At 41.7% G+C, this 23,559-nt stretch overlaps 1 protein-coding gene across 1 annotated transcript; it reads right to left on the reverse strand.

Moving 5' to 3' along the window:
• Nucleotides 1–6: 6 nt before the first annotated feature.
• agpat2 (1-acylglycerol-3-phosphate O-acyltransferase 2 (lysophosphatidic acid acyltransferase, beta)) lies at nucleotides 7–21,693 on the reverse strand. The gene is made up of 6 exons (XM_008286408.1): nucleotides 21,323–21,693; nucleotides 12,775–12,908; nucleotides 4,961–5,136; nucleotides 4,665–4,760; nucleotides 1,978–2,050; nucleotides 7–1,838 (listed from the first exon to the last, which is right to left on the reverse strand). Exons 1-6 carry the CDS (start codon nucleotides 21,496–21,498, stop codon nucleotides 1,681–1,683), a joined length of 813 nt encoding a protein of 270 aa, XP_008284630.1. The 5' UTR covers nucleotides 21,499–21,693; the 3' UTR covers nucleotides 7–1,680.
• Between the last annotated feature and the right edge of the window lie 1,866 nt (nucleotides 21,694–23,559).

Consider the following 23,559-nt stretch of genomic DNA (forward strand, 5'->3'; position numbering starts at 1 on the left):
AATTCAAAGTGCAACGACAACAACCAATCAAACTTAAGGCCAAAACACTTTTTTTAAATAATCTAATATTCTCCTACGAGGTTAAGTCATAACTGAATCACAACTAGAACATTGTTCACTTTCATATTATTAAAATTCAGGGACAAGCCTTCACATAGCCAATCAACAAAATGCACTTTAAGTTAATAAATTCTCCTTAGATGTAATTTGTCAGGTTTGTTAGTAATTAGTAACTCTTCCAGTTAATCAAAACATATAAAACCAGATCAAATTTACAAAAAAAAATAATAATTAAAAAAAAAGCGTGAGAGCTAAATAATTTCAGAATTCTACACAAGTTTTACCCTTCTCCTTACAGCCTGGTATCATTGGTAAAGGCGACAATATATCACGAGTAAAGAATAATCGATCAGTGAATCACTGATTAAGCAGGTCATAGCGAGATAACAATGGGCTGACGTTGGAAACTTCCCAAAAAAAATCTTTGTCATGGCACAGCAGGTAGCTCGCACTTTGGAACAGTAATGCTTGGACATTGCACTTTATGAAGTCACCTGTTTTTGACACATCTTAAATAGGTTCACTTATGAGTTCTTTCTGAGGAGCAAAAACATGTGATTGCTTTACAAAAAAGAACAAGACATGATTATCAGATGTGAAAATAAATAGCAAAAAAAAGAAAAAGTAGAGCACAGCTAGAAGACACTTGCTGCTCGGTGCTGCACGCCGGTTACTTCGATTCTTTTGGAGACGAACTGAAAGAACGCACGATGATACACCAACAACACACAACACTGAAAGAAGTCCATTAATTCAGTACAAGTGGGTGCTATTGTTATACACGGTATCTTGTAACCTTGCATTCCTTGCTTTCTGACATCATGAAGTATGTCATGGAGCTATTGGTCATTGAGTTTAAGAGCCAATATGGATACAGAGTTGAATTCATAGCAACAGAACTAAAGAAGTCTGTGGCCGACCACTGTCGCCCTCCACGCTCCACCACTGGTGGAGACCCCGCTCCGCTTTGTCTTTAGGCAAGAGACTGGAATGCAGAAAGGGGAGAACGCACTGAAAGCAAAGGAAGGAAGGAGATGGGCTACTCTAAATATGTGTGTGTAAGCACTGAAAGATAACCAAATCCAAGGCATCATGAGAGGAACACATAAATATCCACTGACATTTATGAACAGAAAAGAGAAAATGCCAAACTTTATCTGCTAAACAGAATGCAGGAGGAGACAAAAGGGGAGGAAAAGGCCAAAGAAAGTTCAAAACGGTGATAAAGTAAGACAATAACAAAGCCAGGCTTTCCGTAGCCAGAGTACAAAGCAAGGATGAAGGTGGACAGAGCCATCCAAAAGGCATGCATGAACAACACACATCCATACTGTTCGGCTTGCCGTCCGTCACTCCACTCACGGCGTGCAGAGCAGCGCTGCTGCTGGTGCTGCTGCTGCAGACACAGTGAGGGTCGGGACTGACTGTGCTGTATGGTCAGGCCAGGCCAGCGGCGCACTGGACCAGGCGAACTAGACAAGAAGAGATTTCATGACAAGAAACCTGTGTCATGTTGTTTCCTGGCCAGGTAATGGGACAACCTGGGGAGAGCGGGGAGGTCTTGGGGGAGGAATGGGTCTCAGACGGGGGCAGAAAAAGAGGTGGGAGTATGGTAAATGTTCAGTGCCTTAAGGGCCCGTTACTCTGGGTTACGGAACCAGAGATTTCCATGAAGGCAGAGCGCATCACGTTGAAGGATTTGTCGGACAGGGATGAAACGTCGTCTGACGTCATTCCCTTTGTCTCGATCTTTGGAAGGATCTTCAATCTGATGGTCCCTGCAGAGGCACAAAACTTTACTGTTAGAAGTCTCATTGAACATCACGTCAGTCTCAGCATACAGATGTCAATTAGTCCTACACAAAGAAAAAGCACACAACTTGGTACGGAAATATGTGAAGTCAAGGGTTGAGTTACCCGATTTGAACTGCTTTTCTTTCCGTAGGTAGAAGTTGCTGTAGGAGGAGAAAACGATGGGTATGATGGGTACCTGAAACATAAGAAGGGAAGCAATGACGAGCAAAAATACGAACGCAGCATGTCATTTTTAATAACTTCTATTCATTCTTTTGACATAGATGAACAAGTATTTGTTGTTCCAACACTCAGCATCTCTACATCAGAATGGACGTTATGGAACAACCCAGTACAGGCTATGTTGGAAATGACCATCCCCATGCCTGTTTGGATGTCCGTCCAGAGCAACCCATGGATGTTTGTTGGGTAACATGTCTACAGAGTATGCAAGCCATAGTTGGACGGAAACTTTGTCAGCAGCTACTGCTGAAGGACATTGCATATTCTGGTGAGACCAGGACGCACACACATTGTCTTGTTAAATTGTCAAGTGACGGAGGCGAATAAACAGGTTTCATCTTGATGTTGCTGGGCATTGAGGTGCAGATGTATTCTTTGTCCAACGGGTCGTTCTCTGTACCATGTTGACATCTGGACAGCTTCCCCCTGTACGATGCCAAATACAACTTCTGCATAGTTGGAAATGAGATCCATCGGTGAAAAGCACCATCCTCCATCTCGCTAGTGTCCAACCAATGACAGTGGTTGCCCACTGCAGCTGATTATTATGATGTCATTCTGCCAAACCAGCTTCCCTCAGGTGATTCCTAACAGGTTGAACAGATATTCTCTGGCCGTGCGCACCAACAATTTCTTCGGCAGTCTCTGCAGCTGATCACAAGGAATTTCACTGATGGACGAGTTGGACGTGACAGTCTTGGGCTCGGCTTGTGACACGTGGTCTGGTCATGTGGCAGATTGTCTGTCTACCATGCTGTCTGAAACTATTTCGTAGACAACAAATGGAAGAGTTGTGGACATTCAGTCACTGGCCACAACCCTAACTGACATGCAGCATCCAGCCTGCCAACAGCCTGCTCTGGTCCGTCTCTTGTCATCTGTGGCATTGTGTCATTTGAATAAAACTGCATTTTAAGGTGGATGTTTGTATTCACTGCTCAAAGGGATGTCTGTGTGCTGGTCCCACTCTCTGATCATGGTCCCTTAAAGCCACTGCTGACTAGGCTGTGGATGAAGTCAAAGGTCATCTGCTCTTTTTGTGCACAATTGGCTAAAGCTGACCCTTTTAAACCGCAGCAAAGGAAATCACATGTTTAACTTTTTCTCTAAGTCAAACAGCAGACCATTTGCATGCTGCATTGATATTTTTGTTCATTCTATCACAAAGGAATCTGACATTTAAACTTGACTTTTGACCATTTTCTTAACAAGGCAAAAGATGAGAAACACGGACAAACATGCTTGACTAAACCAACCTCACATTCTGTCACATACACACGAACCCAGCATGACACGAGCAATCTCCATCTCCTCCACCACTGCTAATAGAGGCCGAGCTGCTCTCTCGAGGCCCCGAGTGGCCCTTCAGCAGGACTGGCTGAGCCAAACGTGTCTCCCCCTGGGGGCTGTCCTGCTTCTACTCAATCTGGCTGGCTGGGTACAAATGGAAAGGCTGCACTACAACTCAGCAGAAGCAACCACAGAGAGATAGAAATAGTCTCTGTTCACACAGAAATAGTCTCAAGTGTAAAGAAAAGCCAAAAGGGGAAAACTCAAACACAGATTGTGATCACCAGACTTCAAATGAAGTTATTCTGCCACCTCAGGCAGACACAAAAATACCAAACTGAGTACCTTTGCTAGCATCCAAACATTATTTGTGGAACTTATTAGCAAGCTCTGAACTGTAGAGCCCCTATAGAAAATGTTAATGTGTTTGCTGATGAGGAGCAGCAGGGTTTTATTTTTGTAGCCTCTTGGCCTTGCTGCATATCTGAACAAAACTGATATTAATCTTTTGCTGCAAGTTACAAAATAGGGACGCGCACACACACACACACACACACCCCTACACACACGCACACAAACACACAAAACAGTGTTGCCTGGGGTGAACTAAGCTGCGGTTTTTGGCCAGATTCCATTCGACAATGTTTTTTTAATTCATTCCACCTGTCTGACCCTGAGTGTGTGCTATGAAACATCAACTCCAGGAGAGAGACCTCCCACCTGCATGCATGCAGAGATAAAGCTCATAAGTGCACAAAGCTGAGCTCCGAGTTACTGTGCAGTCACTTTGCATCGGGAGCTGCATCTACCCTCCCTCTCGTAACTTGCTGTGATAAATAGAATAGATACCAAAGTCAGAGAAGCTTAAAATAAGTATGAAACGTGCAAACTAGTCTGCTGATTCGAAAGCATTTATTTAGATAGTGGTCATTATGAACGTCAACATAGCCAACATAGTTAAATCATGATTTAGCCTTGCGTCCACATAAGGCTGCTAGCTCCCCCATGTGTCTAGAAGCAGCACAATACGAAGCCCCTCACTCTTTTTGGAGATAAAGTTGGCAGAAGTTTCCTGGCATAGAGCCAGTATTATCACAGCCCCTCGCTGTCAGGGTCAAATGAATGAACAGGATGAATGTGTGCATTTCACTAATGCTGATTTAATTCTAATGTATGGATGGGATACAGCGTAGGACAGCTTACCCTCTATCCTACTGAGCATACAGAACAGGAAAAAAGAAGGTGAAATTTAAGGACATTAAAGAAAAAATACTCACTTGTGCCTGCACTGCCAGGTGGAAAGCACCTTTTTTGAAAGGCAGCAGGTCGCCTCTCTGGTTACGCGTTCCCTCTGGAAACACCCACAGACGAATCTGTGAAGGTCAAAGGACATCAGGTCAGAGGAGGAAAGTAAATCATCCCACAAAAACCCATAAAGTCGAACACAGAACCTTGAGATAAACATATGCAGGAACAAAAAAAGGAAAAAAAAGTGCAGCATAGTAAATTGAACTGAGCTTCTTCCGTCACCATGGATGGAGGTATGTCGAGTGTTGACAAAGAAACAGATTACCTGCTCATCCAACATGGTTTGGGCAGCGTCAGCCATGACACTCTTTGCATCGCTCGTCTTCTTGCGGTTGATGAAGACGATGCCCCCCAGCCAGCAGATGAGGCCCACTGTGCCAGCGTAGACCAACTCCTTCTTGGCAATCATAGTGCAACGGTCTGGTAAGATCTCCATCATACCTGAGAAACACAATTTCAAAGCATGTAAAACAGTCAGAACAACTGCATACATACAGCATATGTTTCTAACCAAACAAAACCTTACAAAATACAGATGATTTTAAACAAATGTCTCACTGTACACACAGATAATTAAAAATGTCTTGAATGAAAACAAATAGCAAGCAAAAATTTTCTCGGTACTAATAAAAAAAGACTTTAGATATTGAGAAACATTCCAACTTTATTATTAACTAAAAAAAGCCAAACAGCAAAAAGGATTTATTGGAGGCTGCATCAACTCAAAGGTAGGTACTCCTTCTATCCAGGTAGAGAAGGAATTATAGAAAGTCTTAGATAAATTTAATTAGATTTAATTTAAAACTTAATTATACCTTTTGATGTCATTGCTAATGGAAAAAAAAAACATTACAAAAATTAAAGGATCAATGATTAGCTGAGTGTGACACTATCAGTCACTGATTGCACAACAATTGTTTTGTTTTCATCGTTTGTCTTTTTAACTGTTGTGATCATTAGTCAGATTAATGAATTATCATTATTTGTTACAGACAGACAGACAGACAGAGAGACAGACAGAGACAAAAAGATGAATAAGAAGTGGTTTAGCAGCCGTTAGGGTGAATACCACCTGGACCCTGACTGGACGTTCTGCCCCTGCTACCTTGACCTCATTTTCTCTGACTATCCAATAAAAGGTGAAAACACCAAGTAAATTATCTTTAAAGGACGAAAGATAGTTCATTTAACCTTGACGGTATGAGACCTGGTTTAAGCTTCTGTCTAAATGTTCTGTTTTGTTCAGAACACCAATGAGCTGCTGCTGGCCCTGCCCCCTTCAGGAAGGAAACTCTCTCTGAGACTGTGATTGACAACACAGAGAAAACCAGCGGACCCCATAGCTGCTGACACTGGGAGACACTTCTAACTTTCTCCTAGTGTGATCATCTGGCATGGAAGTATTGGCAAATTCACAGCACACCTTGCTTTTAAACTCATGTGTTTTGTGAGTTTGTCAGATAACGTTGCAGTTATGACTACAGAGGGCTGAACTACGAAACAAGATGAGTGGGTTAACGAGGTATGTTGAGCTTAAAGCCAGAGTTTTCAGTGTCACTTTTTACCTACTAGATCTCCATGGTAACTGATGCTGTGGAGCTAGATCTCCATGGTAACTGACATTGTGAAGCTAACCTGGTCCGGAGCAGGTTATGTTCAGAGTTTCAGATTTAAATCGTCTGGAAAGAACGTCTCCCTTTAACCAGACCGTTTCCTGAGTTGTGCGTTACTAATATCACTGAATGAAGCTGTGTAGCTACAGTATCGCACACTGTATGCATCAAGTTGCCATGGGAACCAGACATGTATTTAGTTGGCGATGCAGAAGTCACATAAATATGTTTTTTTTTAATGTTTGGCTCTGATTTGCTGTCAAGTCCGTTTACTCTGCTGATACTGCCGCTGATAAAACACAGATTGGAACATGGATTATTCTACTGGGATTCATTACAGAGAATATTCAATCAATAACATTAATTTCACTTTGATTTGGCCAAAACTTAAAGTTATGTCCTGCATTATGAGACAGTGTCAGACCTAAACGCTCTTCAATACAAGATCATGTTTAAACATACTAAGTTTAACTTTAACGTGCAGCTGTTAGTTGGAAATAAGCGGCTATACCAGTAAAATATTATATATTTACATGTTAACAGTTTTCTACCAGCATGTCTGTCCTGCACCATTTACAGTAGCAGCGCTTTTTACTGTCATAAATGTTTATATTCCTCATTGTTCTCCATTATAGCAACATGTTGACTGAAGCAGCTGCACATCGTTTCATTCAGTGCAGAAGAAGAGTCACGTGACACATTAAACGCCTCCTTTTATGTGAACAGAGTCCGAAGCAGAACGTCTGAGTTGACAAAGAAGGTTGAACCACCTTCGCGATAACTGTAATCTCTGACTGGAGCTTCAGTGTTTGTCTAGCTGACTTACACAAAGAAGCCCGGCTACGTCAAACTTGCTTTGTACTTGACCTCTCTGGTTAGTTGGGTGTCAGGTAGCACATGGGTGAAGTTCTTACTGGCTTGTAACGCTGGGAGGCTTCCTCGTTGTTGGGGAACTTGAGGATTAGCAAAGGTAAACATCTTCATATTTTAACAGCTGGTACTTTACAACTTCAACTTTATAACAACCACAAAATACAATAAAAATGTATCATATTCACATGGGACCTTTAAAGAGGTCTTTAATATGTACAACACCGGCAACTACGTGGGGCGTTTAAGGATAACAGTCTGGGACGAGCTTTGGCCTTGCCATCTTATCTCTGTCTGGCTGTCTGAAAGCCTGGATTTCATCATGTATTAAGTCTGCTGATGTAATAGATGCAATGCTTGAACAGAAACGTTACTTTATTGATGGGAGTTATCTACGTGAACGTTATGAAATCCGACATGTTTTATTAACCTTCGCGCAGGTTCCTGGTGCAAAGTCAGTTAAATAAATGATGGGAAACAGCAGAGCAAGTCGATGTGTCTGTACCAGGTTGAGAAAAAACAGAGCAGACAACCAAAACGACATCAGAAAGAGTGATTGAATTGCTGCCCTATCTGTGGAGGTGAGGTGAGGACTGTAGTTCCTATTACATCAGCTCTAGAAGTGCAGCTATTAATGACAGGGTGTAGCAGTTGGCATGGCAACTTGGACGCCAAATAAGCCTCATGCTGAGTTTTCTCAATGCTAATTAGATGCCTATCTCTCTCCCTGCTGTCAGTATCCTGGCCTCGAGCCGGCCCTCATCACTCAGCAGCACTAAAAAAACACTCCATCCAGGTACTGATGGAGAGAAAACATAGTCCTGCTAATTTAGTGTCCTGAAGACTGAATTGAGGAATGAGGGAATGTTAACAAGGGTTCGAAATGACAGCACAAACAGAAGAATCAAAGCCTTTCTACAACAGCTTTTTTTAAAATCTCAGACTGGGTCCTGTGCGAACATTTTACTGGTATAATTAGTAATCAATGTGTTCGATGATCTTCGGTGCCAAATCAAGACTGCTAAATATAATATCGAAGTCATTTCTGTGGTTGCAAATTATTGTGCAGTCTGTCCAGCAATCTGCGTGTCAGCACAAAGCAGGAATGCAGTAATCTTACATTTGGCCCACTTCTAGTAAGACTGTTGCCTAACTGGCACTGGAATCCATCTTAACAACCAAAAAACAGGAGGGTTTGTTGTAAGAAAAAGCAGGAGTTTAAAGTTTGGATGTGACACACCTTGTGCTAAAGTGAAAATCTATTTCTATTGCGTTGTGTGTGTCTAACAAACTTGAAGGTGTAAAATGAAAGCTGTGACAATCATCAGACGCCTACTACTGCCACTCCTGAAGCCCCACAGAACTAAACACACCTCCAGCTTTTTAAACAGGTACGCTATTCAGAAGTGCCTCGCAGTCCGTCAGGTTTATTTACTTTCTGGAGTGGCTTCTGCAAACTCTAAAATGTCTCAGTCACAAGCAAAAGCACACTAAATGTACTGCTGCTGGCTGCAAGTGTGAAGTGAAATGCACTACCAGCATCTGAGGAGCTAAAAATCCAGTGGATTTCTTTGTCATTGATGGAAATGTTGCCATATGAAAAGGAAGGTGTTTAGTGTTGGTCTATTGTGCGGCTAACATTACCATTACTATGATTGCACACACACCAGTTAATGTTGTTAAAATTGTAAAGCAAAGGAACAAGGAGGACTAGTGGAAACTTTAAGACAGATCTAAAACCAATAAATAAGGACTGAGGAGGCTGTGAATCCAGTGTTTGTTAAAGAGGAAAAAGTTAGAAGCAACATAAAGTCCAGGGGCGTCATTTATCATCAGTGGATACGAACATTCCTAGAGAACACAGCGCTCTCTCCTCTGACCCAACAGGAATAACTGTGATGGTTATCTTGTCCCATGCAATGTTTTCTTTTTCTTTTGCTGCTTATCCCAACATTTCACGCACCAAACAATAGCTTCTGGGTAGCTTCAACCTCGCTGACAAGTACCTCAATTTTGGTTTTCGAAAAGTTCCTCTTTGTCGCTCTCTTTGCCCTGATGATGAACGGTGAGGGGGAAAATCTTCACATGTTTCATAAAGAGGTGTGTTGTTACCATATATAGTTAATTGGAGGCGTCTCGAAAGTGCACAAGCATGGTGGTTAAGAACGAGTGGGATTTACCAACACTGATGACTTCTGATGTACGTATGACCCACATACGCATGTTTAACAAATATGGATTTTTTCGTACTTACACTCTAAATTTTATTCGTGCGACAGAATTTAGAACCTTTTCTACGCACTGATGATAAATGAGGCCCCTGGTTTAGAGCAGTGCTTAAAACCAGTGGTTATAGAGTCCATAACCGTCTTTGTATTCTTTTAAGCTTAAAAAATAAAAATAAAAATAAATAAATAAAATAATAATCATCTGGGAGAATGTCTTTCTTTTGCTGAAAAGGGGCACAATATGGGGTCTTTAAGTTCTTGATGGTGGTGCCAGTTCTGCCCTCAGCAGTCCTGACTGTCCGTTTGAGTTTGCCTTTGTATTGTTTAGTGGCTGATTCAAACCAGACTGTGACTGATGACCAGCGTACACAGGATCTGGCCACATCGTAGTCTGGCTCCGTCATGGCTGCCGCAGACAATCTTGCACACAAATACTGTGTTTGCATACCAGGAAATCCACAGTATAGTTGTCATTTACATATTTTTTTGCCGTCAGGCAAAGAAGGAGGCATGACATTTGATCACGGCAAATATGCACCATGTTGACAAACCTACAAGATGGATTAAATCCTTAGGTTATGATCAGGATGTTGTTAGACAAAACAAAGGTCAAAGACAAAAGCTGGAACGTGAGATCAACTAGATTAACAATTAACATGAGTGATGACGGAGAATAAATCAGCAGAAAGTTGCATCTCCTACTATAGCTGTCTTTAAACACACATTCATGCTTGTAGAAGACTGAACATATCACAGAAACAGGACTAAACAATATTATAAAGAGGCTGCTGAAGAACAGATTCTACTTCTGAAACTGAAACAGAGCTGAGAAAAGAGCTGGTTTGCAGCTGGGATGCAGTACAGCCGAGTGCTGTGCACATTTAGTGTAACAGACGTTAAACCTGAAGTTTAGTTTAGGAGCTTTGCCTCACCCAGTGTCAAGACAAATCAGCATCACGTGTAAGGGGGTTTTTCCTAATTAGCTGACTCCGTGAGAACGTAGTCTAAGTCAGAGCGGCGTACATGCCTCATCAACCTCCCAGTAAAACACACTCAGGTCAACAGCCAGTTGTTTGTAGTTGATAATGTGAGGGGATGGTTTCTCATGTCACTGTGTCAGTGAGCTCATCCAGGTCAGCAGTCACTGCATGCACAGCAGGCCAGCAGTTATAGCTTTGCCTCGTGGCTCATTTCTGACCACGGCTATTTGTCCAGCAGTGGTCCAGCGCACTCCCTCTTCTGGTCCAGCACTCCTTATTTAAATCATGCCGGAAGCTCTTTCCATTAAATCCTCCAGGATCATGACAAGTGAGTGCAGAGTGCTCCGTGTCGACTGCCAGGTCACTCATGTGTTGCTGTACCTGGCACAGACAGGCTTGAGATAGTTTGAGCAGAATAAAAATCAGCTGACATCTGAACTCCATTCATCTAAAAGCCAAATTTGCCTGTCCTTGTTTTGCCTAGTAACTCTAATATGCATACTGTCCTGGAACATTTTTACCTAGCAAGGTTTACATGAAGCACAAAGCAGCAGAGAGTGAATAATCCTTGTTAGTCCCATGGAGCAGTCGCAGCTTTTCCATTTTATTGGCCAGGGAGACAAGATTCACCACAGATATACTCGGGTGCAGATTCAGAAATCCCCACTGTGGGAGCTTAACGGTACAATTCTTCCATCTGTGACTCCTGCATCGACTGCTGCTGCTCCAACAAAAACGTCCAGAAGTGAATGTGCCATATCCTCAGGGTGAAGTGAACAGAATGTGCAACAATTCTTCCCTGCTAAATCCGATCGTATTTGAAGATAAAAAAAAAAAACAAAACAAAACAAAAGAACACTGAAGCAAAAACTAGCGCTGAGGCAAAGCTGCCAGAACCATCCTGCATTATTCTTCATCATAGACAGAATCTTTCAGTCTGTTCTGAAAAATAGATGAGGCACTACAAGAGGCCTTTCCCAACCTCTCTACATTGTTTCAGGCTCACATGTAATCTGAAATGACACTGACATTTAACTATGAATACTGGAAAATATCTAACATAAGTTTTAGTGATAACAGTCATTTATATGTGATTTTTTTTCCTCCAACTTCAGAGGTCATTTCAGGTGTTCACACACACACAAGTTTACCACTGTATGAAAAACACACTTTTTCTCTCTACACAGGTGCAAATGTCTGCCTCTGCCAACCTGTCATGTTGGTATCACATCTGTCCAGACTTGACTTTTGACCTTCTGGGGATAAAAATGTCCTCATATAGACAAAGCACATGCCATTAAGTTAAATGCTGCAGGTTTGAATAAAAAGGTGCTGTTTCGATCCGAGGACAAATCAAGAGTCCTGATCCCACTGATCTGATCACAAAGCAAAAATGTCATAACTTCGTCAGATATTTGAGATGACATTTTGAGAAAATGTAGCTTGTGAAGTCTTGACTTCTGGCAAAAAATGTGTTTTTGTGATGACACAGTGATCATCCTTAGACCAATTCCAATCAGTTTATTCTGAAGTCCAACGTTTGAGCAAATTTTGGTGATGTTTCCTCCTGGTGTTGGAGCAGAGACAGGTGGACATACGTACAGACAACCTGAAAATCTAATTGTGTGGAAGCATAAAGAAAGATTTCAGCAAAATGAGAGGGGGGGAAGAGAAAAGGGGGAGTTGTGTCCCAAATCTGTTCTTTTGTAAGTGTAATCAAAAGGGCAAAAGTTAGGGTGTTTACCAGGTGTGTCAGAAAAGTTCCAGGACTGGTGTCACTAAAGATAAATTTCAAACCCAAACGACAAACTAGGAGTTTTCCCCTTCAGACCATCAACCAGCACGTCTACAAAGAGATCCTGCGGGGTTTGCTTCGTTCAGTGCTCCAGAAGAGGCGAGAGTTGTGGCAGGACAAGTCGTGGCTGCTTCACCATGACAACCCGCCTCCTCACAATGTCCTGAGCATCCCACAGTTCCTGGCTGAGAAGAACTTCGCCGTGCTGGAGCAACCTCCCTACTCACCCCACCTGGCTCTGTGGGATTGTTTCCTCTTCCCCAAGCTCAAGGGGGTCATCAAGGGGACCCGTTTTGAAGACGTGGACAACATCAAGATGGCTATGATGATGGAGCTGCAGAGGATCCCAGAAGAATCCTTCCAGGAGTGCATGGCGGCGTGGCACAGAAGGCTGGGAAAGTGTGTTGGACTCCAGGGGGATTACGTCAAAGGGGAAAATTTCTAGTTTGTAGTTTGGATTTAAAATATGTCTTTTGTGACACCAGTCCTGGAACTTTTCTGACACACCTCGTATGCCCCGAGGAGTGCATCCAGTGAAATAGTGTTATCAATGTTACAGTTTTTCCTTGTAACAAAAGCACTGCAATACCCACCCAAAACATCCAGAGAGCTCTGGTGGTTGGAGATGATGACGTAGGGACCCTGTGTCTGCAGATGCTCCCAACCGGTCACTTCAAACCGAAGACCCAGGAAGTACTTGACATGACGAACCAGGGAACGGATGATCCTGAGGGGATAGGACAGAGCTGAGTAAGTTTAGGTTACTGTTCACATGTGAAGGCAGCAGGCTAAGTATGATTAACCAGAACTCTACTTCGGACAGGTTGGTGTTAATAGTGGAACGCACAAGGCCTGTTCAGCGCTAAGGTGTCACAGGACAGTGCAAGCTTGCCAGCTGAGATATTTCTAATTCAACCTTAATGAGACAATATAATCTGGTAGATTAATCATGTTCAGCCTCCCTATTAGCTTCGGTTGTTTCCTGCATGGTTAAATAATTGCCTGTAGTAAACATTACGCTCCAATAAGCTTTGAGAAGCAATGTCCTACCATCTGCCTCTCTGCATCTGACACTTAAGTTATCACACATATTTTATAGCACTGCTAATTCATACAGTTAATTACTCGTAAAATAAAACTTATATTATTATGTTTGATAATGTAGCCCTTAAGGAGGACAGGCAGTATCAGCGAAATGTAAACTCATGATTTTGTTCCTTGTTTTTGATATTTAGCTTCACTATCCCCTTTTTAACCATTTCACTTGCTAAGTAACGACCACATCAATCTCCTGGACACACCTCAGCTGCTTTGACAGATTTTTGGCCCCTATGGGTCAATAAAACTTTGAAAACAAGCTGACAAATTTACAGCTACTACCGTATCACCACCTCAATGTTGTCAGGACAAACAGCAGTCTATTTTTAAAACCCACAAACTTGACATTAGACATTAAGTGCCGTATTTCACGCCAGCTGGAAAAATGCAAGTTCAATATTTGCTCTCCTTTGTAGCTCTGATTTGCTCTCAGAAAGAATATCTGGGCCTTTAACTAGCAGATGTTAAACTCTTTACCAATTAGTCACTAGGCCTGTGTCTAGAGCTAGGCGGGAGCGTACAGTGTATTCATCAGAGCTTGTTTGCTGACAACAGCTGCTTACTGCTTGAGGATAAAAAGATGACAAAAACAGCTGTCTTCTGACCGAGCAGTAAATGTGCGTTCTAGAGCTGCACACTTGCACGCCAGTTCTCTGTGAGTGCCCTTTTTTGCATTCGAGTTAAAAACTCCTCAATCTGATAAACATCAAAACACATTTTTTTCCCCCGCACACAGATGTTTCTCCTTTACACTCTGTCAGATCAGAGTTTATCTTCTGGGACTTGTAAAGTTCAGCCCTCGTAGAGACAAAGCAGATAACAGCTGTGAGCTCTGTTCATATCTGAGTTGACCTATGACTTGGAAAACTTCAGTGGGATTCCAAACAACCAGTTCCAAGGTATGACCCATGTCACAGCACCATGATGCACATTCTCTCAGTCGGTGTAATCAAGGTTCAAGATCAAATGTTTTCACCTGTTAACACGTCACAACCCATTTCCTCGCTATCTTGTCTTTGGTCCCTAAAACACTTGCTGAGAAAAGGCTTGGGGAGTGTGTATACTATCATACCTTAATAACTCTTCCATTTTATGACGGTGTAAAGCATATGGCAGTACTTGTAAACAAACAAACAAAAGATACTGGTTAAGTTCCTGTTGTACATGTATCACAGTGTAGTAGCCCTGCCTAACATCAGATTACTCTGATAGGTGTTTCCCAAGACGCAATGCTTTCAACTTATTATTGAGTATAGGTCTAAAAATAGCACAAAAAATCAACACATTTTGAACATGACTCAATCTACCTCCAAACAATTATTTTGTTGGCCAAGTTCCCTTTTGTGATAAATATATTTTATCTTTAGTTTTCCATTTACATCAATGAAAGCACAATTTATTGCCATTCACCAAGAGGCTGCAGAATGCAAATGCAAGAACAGCTAACGCTATTATGGGCACGAATACGTTATCTTTATGTGGGAGTTTTGTCTGAATAATTTAAGAAAAATAATTTGTACTTAAATCCTAAAGCTACAAGCATCCAAAGTGCACACAGGGCCAGCAGTTTTTTGTTTTTTTTTTTGCCAAGAAGACAAGCATATTTATTCCGTCCCGCTTTAGTTGGGAGAGCTGTAGAGTGATTGTGTTCCAAATTGTATTGAAAATTTGCTCAGAAGTGTAGGTGTGCACTTCCAGCACACACACACAAGGACTTCTGGGCCACCTTGAACAATAATGGTTCGATGTGTTACCTTCACCAAAACTTTCTTGTAGCAAATAGTGCACTCAGCTTTGTCCGTGTCGGCTGTGTCATCAGATCTGAACCCAGCTAAATATAGATTTCACAAATGTGACTTCCTCAAAGGTGCAGAGAGTCGGGATGATCAAATGGGGGATTTGTCTAAGATGAGGAAGCTCGACTTAATTAAATCAAATAGGGATTCAGAAATAAATGTTTACTAAGGATGCATATTAGTGCTGAGTAAGTCTATGAGTAATCAAATGAATACCTAAAACAAGACCTCTCATAGTAAATAAAACATCCGCTCAGGTTGAAATGTCTTATGAAGAGAGCCATAGCACATAAGCAGCTCAGTTGCCATACAGCTGTAAAGCATGACAAAATATTCCATGCAAAACCAGACCACAAATTTGGAAAACAAACGAGCTGTTTTTCCTGCGCAACACACTAAAATTGGCTTCTGTTACACACCACTAACTTGAATGACCTTCGCTGTCAGGGAAAACAGCAGAGGCACTCCCCGTCCTCCGTCTCAGCCAGAGAATCATCACTTCAATACCCAATGTGCCTCGCTCACCACTAAATCAGCCCTCTGCAACTTCTTCCTCTTTTTGTTGTCCTTATTTGCCCTTGATTTAAAAATGTCTTCCAGGCTCCTTGTAATTTACGGCAGTTTTTTGTCTCCCGTTCCTTCATTAGGGATGTTTCAGACCTTGCTGTAATACTTGTTGTTGAGAAGTAAAGTCTTTCAAATGAAAATGAAAAGAAAAAAGTGAACATTTTCAGCATGAAACACAGAGTACATGCTACTACACCACCAAACACAATGCTGTTTGACTGTAAATTTACACGAAAATCAAACATTTCCAGCCATCATCTCCAATATCCTGTTCCTCAAGAAAGAAAATTCAATAATGAAGGCTCTGGCTGTGGTAATACTTGGTGGTTATGCTCGCAATAATCATTGGTCTGAAAACAGGAAAGCCACTTAGTACATTGTTAATAGCCTTTATTTCACCCAGATGCCAGAGCTGATTATCTTTTCATCCTCTCATAAAGGTTAAAATGACAAAAGAGCGTCTTTATTAGATATAAAAACTCTTTGGGAAGGTCATCTGGACTTTTGTTAGCTAGGAGCAGAGGTCTGTAGTTATCTGACTTTCACTGTTTTCCTCACCAGTCAGATTCAGTCACAAATGAACAAATCCCTCATGGATTTTACTGACTTTGATATTTTAAGACTTGTTTTGAGGTTGCCAAAATAATGCCCTATGAAAGAGCAGCTTTGGGGATTTAAGAATGCCCAGATTGACCTCTGACTCAATAAGCACACAAGAATGGTATTATGGAAAATCGGCGAGCTTTTAAAATATCTTTGATATGGATGTCATGAGAACGGATTGGTCGATGTCAAAATTGGGAAACTCTGACTTTACAGGCTCTTCTATGACAACAAGCTGTAGGTACAGTACATATAGGACAATACCAACAACACCTGGACCGGCAGCAGGAAGTGCAAGTACAGCAAGTACAGCAACAGAGGGCTGGACTACGAAGCCAGATTAGTGGGTTAGCAGGTATGTTGAGCCTAAAGTCAGAGTTTTCAGTGTTACGAAGGTGGCTCTTTTTTACCTGCTAGATCTCCATGGTAACTGATGCTGTGGAGCTAGTTAGCTAGCTAGTTATGTTCAGAGTTTCAGATTTATACCGGCTGAAAGAGCGTCTCCCTTTAACCAAATCATTCCTTGACTATTATTTATGAGCGATACAGATTTTCAGTTGCGGGAATGTGTTTTATCTGCAAACATGCTGAGTTGTGCGTTACTAATATCACTGAATGAAGTCATGTAGCTACAGTATCACACACTGTATGTATCGCGTTGCCATGGGAACCAGACATGTATTCAGTTGGTGATGCAGAAATCACATAAACATTTTTTTATGTTTGGCACTGATTTGCTGTCAAGTTCATTTAAACTGTTGGTACCGCAGCTGATAGAACAGATTAGAACATGGATTATTCTACTGGGATTTATTACAGAGAATATTCAATCAATAACATTAATTTTGCTTTGATTTGGCTAAAAATTAAAGTGATGTCCTGCATAATGGGACAGTGTCAGACCTAAATGCACCTCAGTACAAGCTCATGTTTAAACATACTAAGTTTAAAGTTTAACTTTAACATGCAGCTGTCTGCTGGAAATAAGCGGCTGCATCGGTAAAATATTACATATTAACAGTTTTCTACCAGCATTTCTGTCCTGCACCATTTACAGTAGCGGCGCTTTTTACCATCATAAATGTTTATATTCCTCATTGTTCTCCATTGTAACAACCTGCTGACTGAAGCAGCTGCACATCGTTTCATTCAGTGCAGAAGAAGAGTCACGTGATGCATTAAACGCCTCCTTTTATGTGAACAGAGTCTGAAGCAGAAAGTCTGAGTTGACAAAGAAAGTTGAACCACCTTTGTGATACCTCTGATCTCTGGCTGGAGCTTTAGTTTTTGTTGAGCTGGCTTACACAAAGAAAGTCTGGATATGTCAAACATGCTTCGTAGTACAGTCCTCAGGTCTGCTGTGACTTGTGGTAGGAAAAAACCCACCCAATAGAGTATAGGCATATCTGGTGGTGGAGTTTTATGATCGGGGCAGCTATAGGCAACCTGAAGATGGTATGAAGAATGTGTCACAAAGCATTTCAAATGAAAGAAGAAAACACCTTTAGGACCTGAATCTGTATGCAGAGTTCAAGATGAGCGACTTTCAGTTATTAAATTTACATTAAAATTTTGCCAAAATGTATATACGAAAATATTCCCATTATATTCCTATTCCTATTATATTAGTGGCTACCATCATTCAGTTTAAAAATATAACACGAGTATTAATCTAAAATTCATTCATTTGATTAATTGATTTGTTTGACATTAAAATTGGTATGAGCAATCCTTAAAAACTTGAGTGGTTTTGGTAACGACTACCAAACTCTGGGTTTTGTGACATCCCTCATCTTTTAATAACTTGTCAAAGCTCTCCTACGAGTACCAGGTAATGTTTAAGCACCAGAACTGCCCATTATAATACAGCTGGTAAAGCTGGCAAAAGTTGAACAGGAAGTGGGTTTATTTAAACAGATGTTTACAAGAAAAACCTTGGATTAAAAAAAATTCCCTTCCTTCTCCCTTCAAACAGGTGGTGTAGATGGTATAATTATAAAAATAATTCTTCCTACGACTGGTCAGACTACTTGTGTTTGTGATTTTCAGTGCTGTCCATTGCAACACTGCGGTAACTAGAGTCTATACTTTAGGAATTAAGCTGGTAGGTACAAAGAGGTATTCATTTATATGAGTACCACACAAACCATGGAAAGTGTTGTCCCAAGTTGGTAAAAGAAACAAAAACAATCACCTCTTTTCACTGTCATAAAACACAGACATGTGGCTGTGCCTCAGGTAACACAACAGCTGGTTTACTAATTGCAGGTTTGGAGGCTCGATCTCTGTCCTCCAGGCCACATGCTGAGAGTCTACATGCCAAAAAAATGTAAAGCACTTTGCCTGTTATGATACAAACATGTGTTACATTTAAATTAATATTCAATGGTTACTTAAGTCTTGCCCAATTTTCGTTCTTGCACTACTGCCAGATATGACAGTTCATAATGAGCTCGTATAGAGATGTGAAATGCTGCCTTTGCTGATGATCAAATCAAAGCACATTATTGTTTCAAAATGAGACATGTGAAAGTTCTTAACTCATCGCTTGTGTTCATTGGCATGTGACTCCATTTCTAAAGGAACCACTCTACACTGCCTTGAATCTAAGTTTGCACATATGTACTCCTGCTAAACTATAGAGTAATTACTTTAACCTTTACACTGGAATACAGTTTTTGCTTATCTTTCAACACAGCACAGTGATAACACACAGTCTCCTGCAAAAGCCACTGGTTATGCAATGACTCAGTCAGTGTTGCAGCAACTCCAAGATTGTTCAAGGGGAAAGACATGACCCTGGTTGAATTCTTTTTATAACCATTCCACTAAGCTTTAGCTATGCTACATTTCATTATCAGTCTCTAAATAGGTTCTTTTGATTCTGCAATGCATAATCAGCATATAGGGAAGAGCATAATCCCATACAATCAGGCTCGTCACAGATAAAAGGTGTGCCTGACCTGTTATACCAAAAAAAATATTGAACCGACAAAGATGCCAGCGCCAAGCTTATTCAGCTTAATCGCAAGCTAAAGGTCACAGTGTTGTACAGGGCAGGGACATGATCACAGGCCTCGAGTGTTACAGCAAAGGGTTGCTTCATTCAGAAAGGCTGGATCAAGAATATGGGTAGTTTTAACTTTGTCCACTGTAAAGGTCAGTCATCCCGTGGTCTGAGTGACAACATTACTGATTAGTCAAACAGGCAGCAACAGTGGTCTCCCACTGATGTTTGAGACTGTTACACCGTACGGAACCTGAGCTCGAGCAATTGCGAGTAAGAAAACTAAACCCCTGGCCTTTATCTGCTGTCATGAGATCCTACCTGATAATCAATGCCAGGACCTCTAGCCAGAAGTAGCCATTCACACATGTGACAGGTAGGACTGTGTGTCCGCACCAGCACTAACCATGAATTAAAACCTAAGAAGAGTGTTTGAGGAAATGCGAGCACAACAGTAGCAACAACTTGAGTTCTGTGGAAGTTTTTGTCTGAGCAGGTACAAGCCTGTTCTGGCTCATCACGTCACTCTTGTTACATCCAAGTTTTCCAAGTCAGCTGTGAAGCAAGTAGTCAACCCCAGAATTCAGGCCTTTGTGCGACAGCAAATGTCTGTGACAGACTCCTCTGTCTTGATGAATCACTGAATTCTTTCTGCCAAGGCCGGCCACTGTGTAAAATATGCATCCAAAACTCTATTCACTTCCCGTCCAAGGTCTGACCCCGATTCAGTCACTTTGTCACAGTCAACAGGTCCAGATAACCTTTGAGCTGACAGAACGGTACACGGGTGCAACATGACACCAGCACCACAGCTAACATGACTGTGAAACTGTTATTCCTAGAGCACTGAGGCAGGAAGGTCTGCTGTTGTAACTGACAGGGCTGCTGTCAGCAGTTCGGGCCGAGTGAGGCTGCATGAGGATGGGCCTCATAACTATTCAGTAACCCAACTCTAATCAGGGAGAACCTGCCATCTGGCATCCGTCTCTTCAAGGTAATTACTGGAATGCAGTCATCTGTGTGCAGCAATCCATCCTCCGGTGGCCAGATTTAACCACAACAACAAAAAGTGGACACCGGCACTACATTTCTGCCTTAACAAGTGTCAGTTGACCTGGTCAGTCTGTCGGTCAGGTGTAAAATAACACAAATACTCAAAAGGTGAGGTCAAGAGGTCATCTTAACAGAGGCTGCACCCACAGTATGCTACTTGTTCAGGGCTGTAACTAAGGTCTGCAGCATTTTTTACTTAACATACTTGTAAACTGAAGTGGACAGGATATGTGAACACAAGTTTAAATCCTCAGCACTGACTGTAACATCAACAACTGAACCACTCATTCACACACTTTAACCAAACCCTGACTGAACCTAACGGTGCTGGATTGCATACTTATGGAGCTCATGTGCACTTTAAACCGGCCCACTGACAACTCATTACACATAAAGTTAGCCACAGTTTCTCAGCTGCATTGCCAGAATTGCTAAACTGATTTCACTAATGCAATTTCTTCTCAAAGAACAGCAGCTTTGGCTCCAGAACCAGCAGAACAACGACACCTTTGTGACGTCCAGTCAGTCAACGATGTGCTCACCTCATGTAACTTAGCCGACAGGACGGAGTCAGCACAGATTTTTCCAGAATATATCGTTAAAATAATTGCCAACATGTGAGGATAGTGTTGTTTTAGCCACGTTGGGAAAAAGCTGAAGCGCTAAACATGAGCGTAATGTTAGCATCTTGGCTTTCCGCTAACACGTCCCCCTGCCAATGTGTCAGGGGAGCTAATATTAGCATATGTATGATTAAAAATGCATCACTTCTTTTTCGTTTTTTTCTTTCTTTCAAATGGCACACAGTGTGGTAGCTAAGACGCTCCCTGGTGTCACAGCGGTGTAGTGTTTTACATAACTCCCCGCCACAGTAAAAAAAAAACAAACCCGGCAGCGTTGCTAGCGAGCCTAATCTGTTTAATATCAACAACGGCGGCTGCTGCTGCTAGCCGCTAACTAGCTAACGCTCGGCTAGCTGTCAGACGAAGCCACATTTATTACGCACAACAAACTCACCTCATGTTCTCAACGTCTCTGCCTCCGCTCTTCAGTATGCACAGGGGGATCGCGACCAGGGCCAAGCACATCATCCAGGCGACGTAAAAGCACTTTTTGAAATAGAAAACAAACGTGCTGCTGGTCCACATCAGGAGCGGGACCAGCAGCAACGGTATCATCCAGAGCACATCCATAGCGATCCGGCACACACGGGCAGCGATAACACGAGGGAGCCGCTAACGGGCTAGCAAGCTACGGTGCAGGAGAGACGACAGGACGCACCGCGACCCCGACAAACATTACGCAGTTAAAAGTGCTCCTTCGGGGCAATGCGTGACTCTGACTGCCCGAAACGAACATGAAGCGCTGCTCATCTGTTGCTAAATGGCATCATGAGGTGGAGTCAAGGCGTCATCGGTTGAGCCTCTTTTTTTTTTTTTTCTATTTCCCGTTGCTCGGCCACTATGTCAGATGTCACCAGCTACACATTTACAGTTCTGCCACTAGATGGTCATTTCACAGCTTGTGAGCATTGAATCACATTAGTATTAGCTGTCAGATCAGTGAAGCCTCTCAGTCCTCCAGGTCAGCGTAATCCTTCCCAAGTCCAGCTGTTTTTTTTTTTTTACTGAAACCCCTATAACTGTCAAATCATTGCTTTCAGTTATTTTATTCACACCGCTCCTGCAGGATTCTTTCATATAGGATTTGTGTGGCTTAACATCCCAATTTGTGCTATAATAGGCCTATTTGGATCCACTCTCTCTCTCCACAGGGTTATCCTTAGAATGAGACCGGTCTGACAGCCGATTACAGCAACAACATGTATAATTGGATCAGTAGTGATAATCCAATCCTTGGCTATAATCTGACACCGTCCAGTAGCCCTGACCATGAAGTTTTAGCCATGAGAAGGAGATCTGCTTGACATGATTTGGAAGATTAGGATCAATCGGTCATTAATCCTGATTTAATATGTGCAGCGATCCTAATCATTGGCTTGGCGTCAGTCCGCTCCTTCAGAAGCAAGACTGTCTCCTTTTGCAAAATGCACTGAAGCAATCACTAATATTGAGGTTATGGGTTAGGTTGCAAAAAAATGTGATGTGATGGGAGTTGGAGTGCAAGAAACCTCAGATTCAAAACATTCACATCATTAAGATTCTTGTCGAATCACATAAAGGCTTTTTTGTTGGTTTGCTGGGAATACAAGGAGGTTGTGCACAGGATGGGTGCAGTTTATTACCTTTTTATTGTTATGATGGTGGACTCCAAACTTAAGGACTCCTTAATCTAAAGCATGTCCATATGTTTTGTTCTCTTCTATTCTACAAGACATATAATGAGTGAAATAGTCAGTCAATGCCATGTCATTTCTGCCAACTGCAACATGCCCATAACAGCTTTAAAATCACTGATTCAGACTTCTGGGGTTCCATATGTAACAAACCTAATGAACCAATCACATCAGATTAGCAGGGTGGGGCTTTCAGTATCTCTAATTTTAAAGCAGGAAGGGATTGTTTATAATGGGGGGGGGGGGACAATTTCTAAATATGCAACTTTGATACACAGAGATGTGGTTTTTAGGGACTTTAATTAATGGATTTCCATTGTAGACATGTAATCGTCTTTCTCCAGAAGTCAAATCTTTAAGTCCACATCTTAGAGTGAGTCAGACGCACAAAAATCCTGCTGCGTAAACAGGCAGGCTCAACATCAAGTTGGCAAAGTCTGCATTTGAGCTGCTGGAGCATGATGGTGTTTAAAACAGAGTCAACAAACTGGAGTCATGTGTAATATATTGTAACACCACCCACGACTTCAGGACATAGTGGCCTGAATCATTTACAGTTAAAGAGGCTGTCACCAAGTATACAGATATCTATACACATTTATATAAAATAGCTCATGTTTGCATTTAACTACATTTGAAGTTTATTAATTAACAGCGAATTAGGAATTATGTTGTTTGCTTCAGGGCATAATTTTTATGACTGCAACTTACTGGCAGAAATAAAATCTGAATCTCCTGAATACTTGAAAATATGGTGGAAGAAAAACAGATGGTAAAGCAGCTGGTGGTGTGACTGTAACCCATCTGAGGATTCTGACATTAATAGACTAACTGCATACCACATAATTGGGCATAATTATGCAAGTCAGTGGTGAAAAGTAACTAAGTACATTTATTCATACTTTAGTACAATTTTGAGGTACTTGTACTGCTACTTGTACTCCAATGCATTCATTTG

The sequence above is a fragment of the Stegastes partitus genome, unplaced genomic scaffold (genome assembly GCF_000690725.1).
Source record: "Stegastes partitus isolate 25-593 unplaced genomic scaffold, Stegastes_partitus-1.0.2 Scaffold454, whole genome shotgun sequence".
Taxonomy (NCBI): domain Eukaryota; kingdom Metazoa; phylum Chordata; class Actinopteri; family Pomacentridae; genus Stegastes; species Stegastes partitus.

What these genes read in the sequence shown, in the direction of transcription:
- agpat2 (XM_008286408.1), bottom strand. Translation starts at nt 21,498, where the DNA reads ATGGATGTGCTCTGGATGATACCGTTGCTGCTGGTCCCGCTCCTGATG. An exon ending in AGAGACGTTGAGAACATGAG is followed by an intron (nt 12,909 to 21,322) that starts GTGAGTTTGTTG and finishes CTATCCCCTCAG; the next exon opens with GATCATCCGTTCCCTGGTTC. An exon ending in AGAAAAGCAGTTCAAATCGG is followed by an intron (nt 1,839 to 1,977) that starts GTAACTCAACCC and finishes GTGCCTCTGCAG; the next exon opens with GGACCATCAGATTGAAGATC.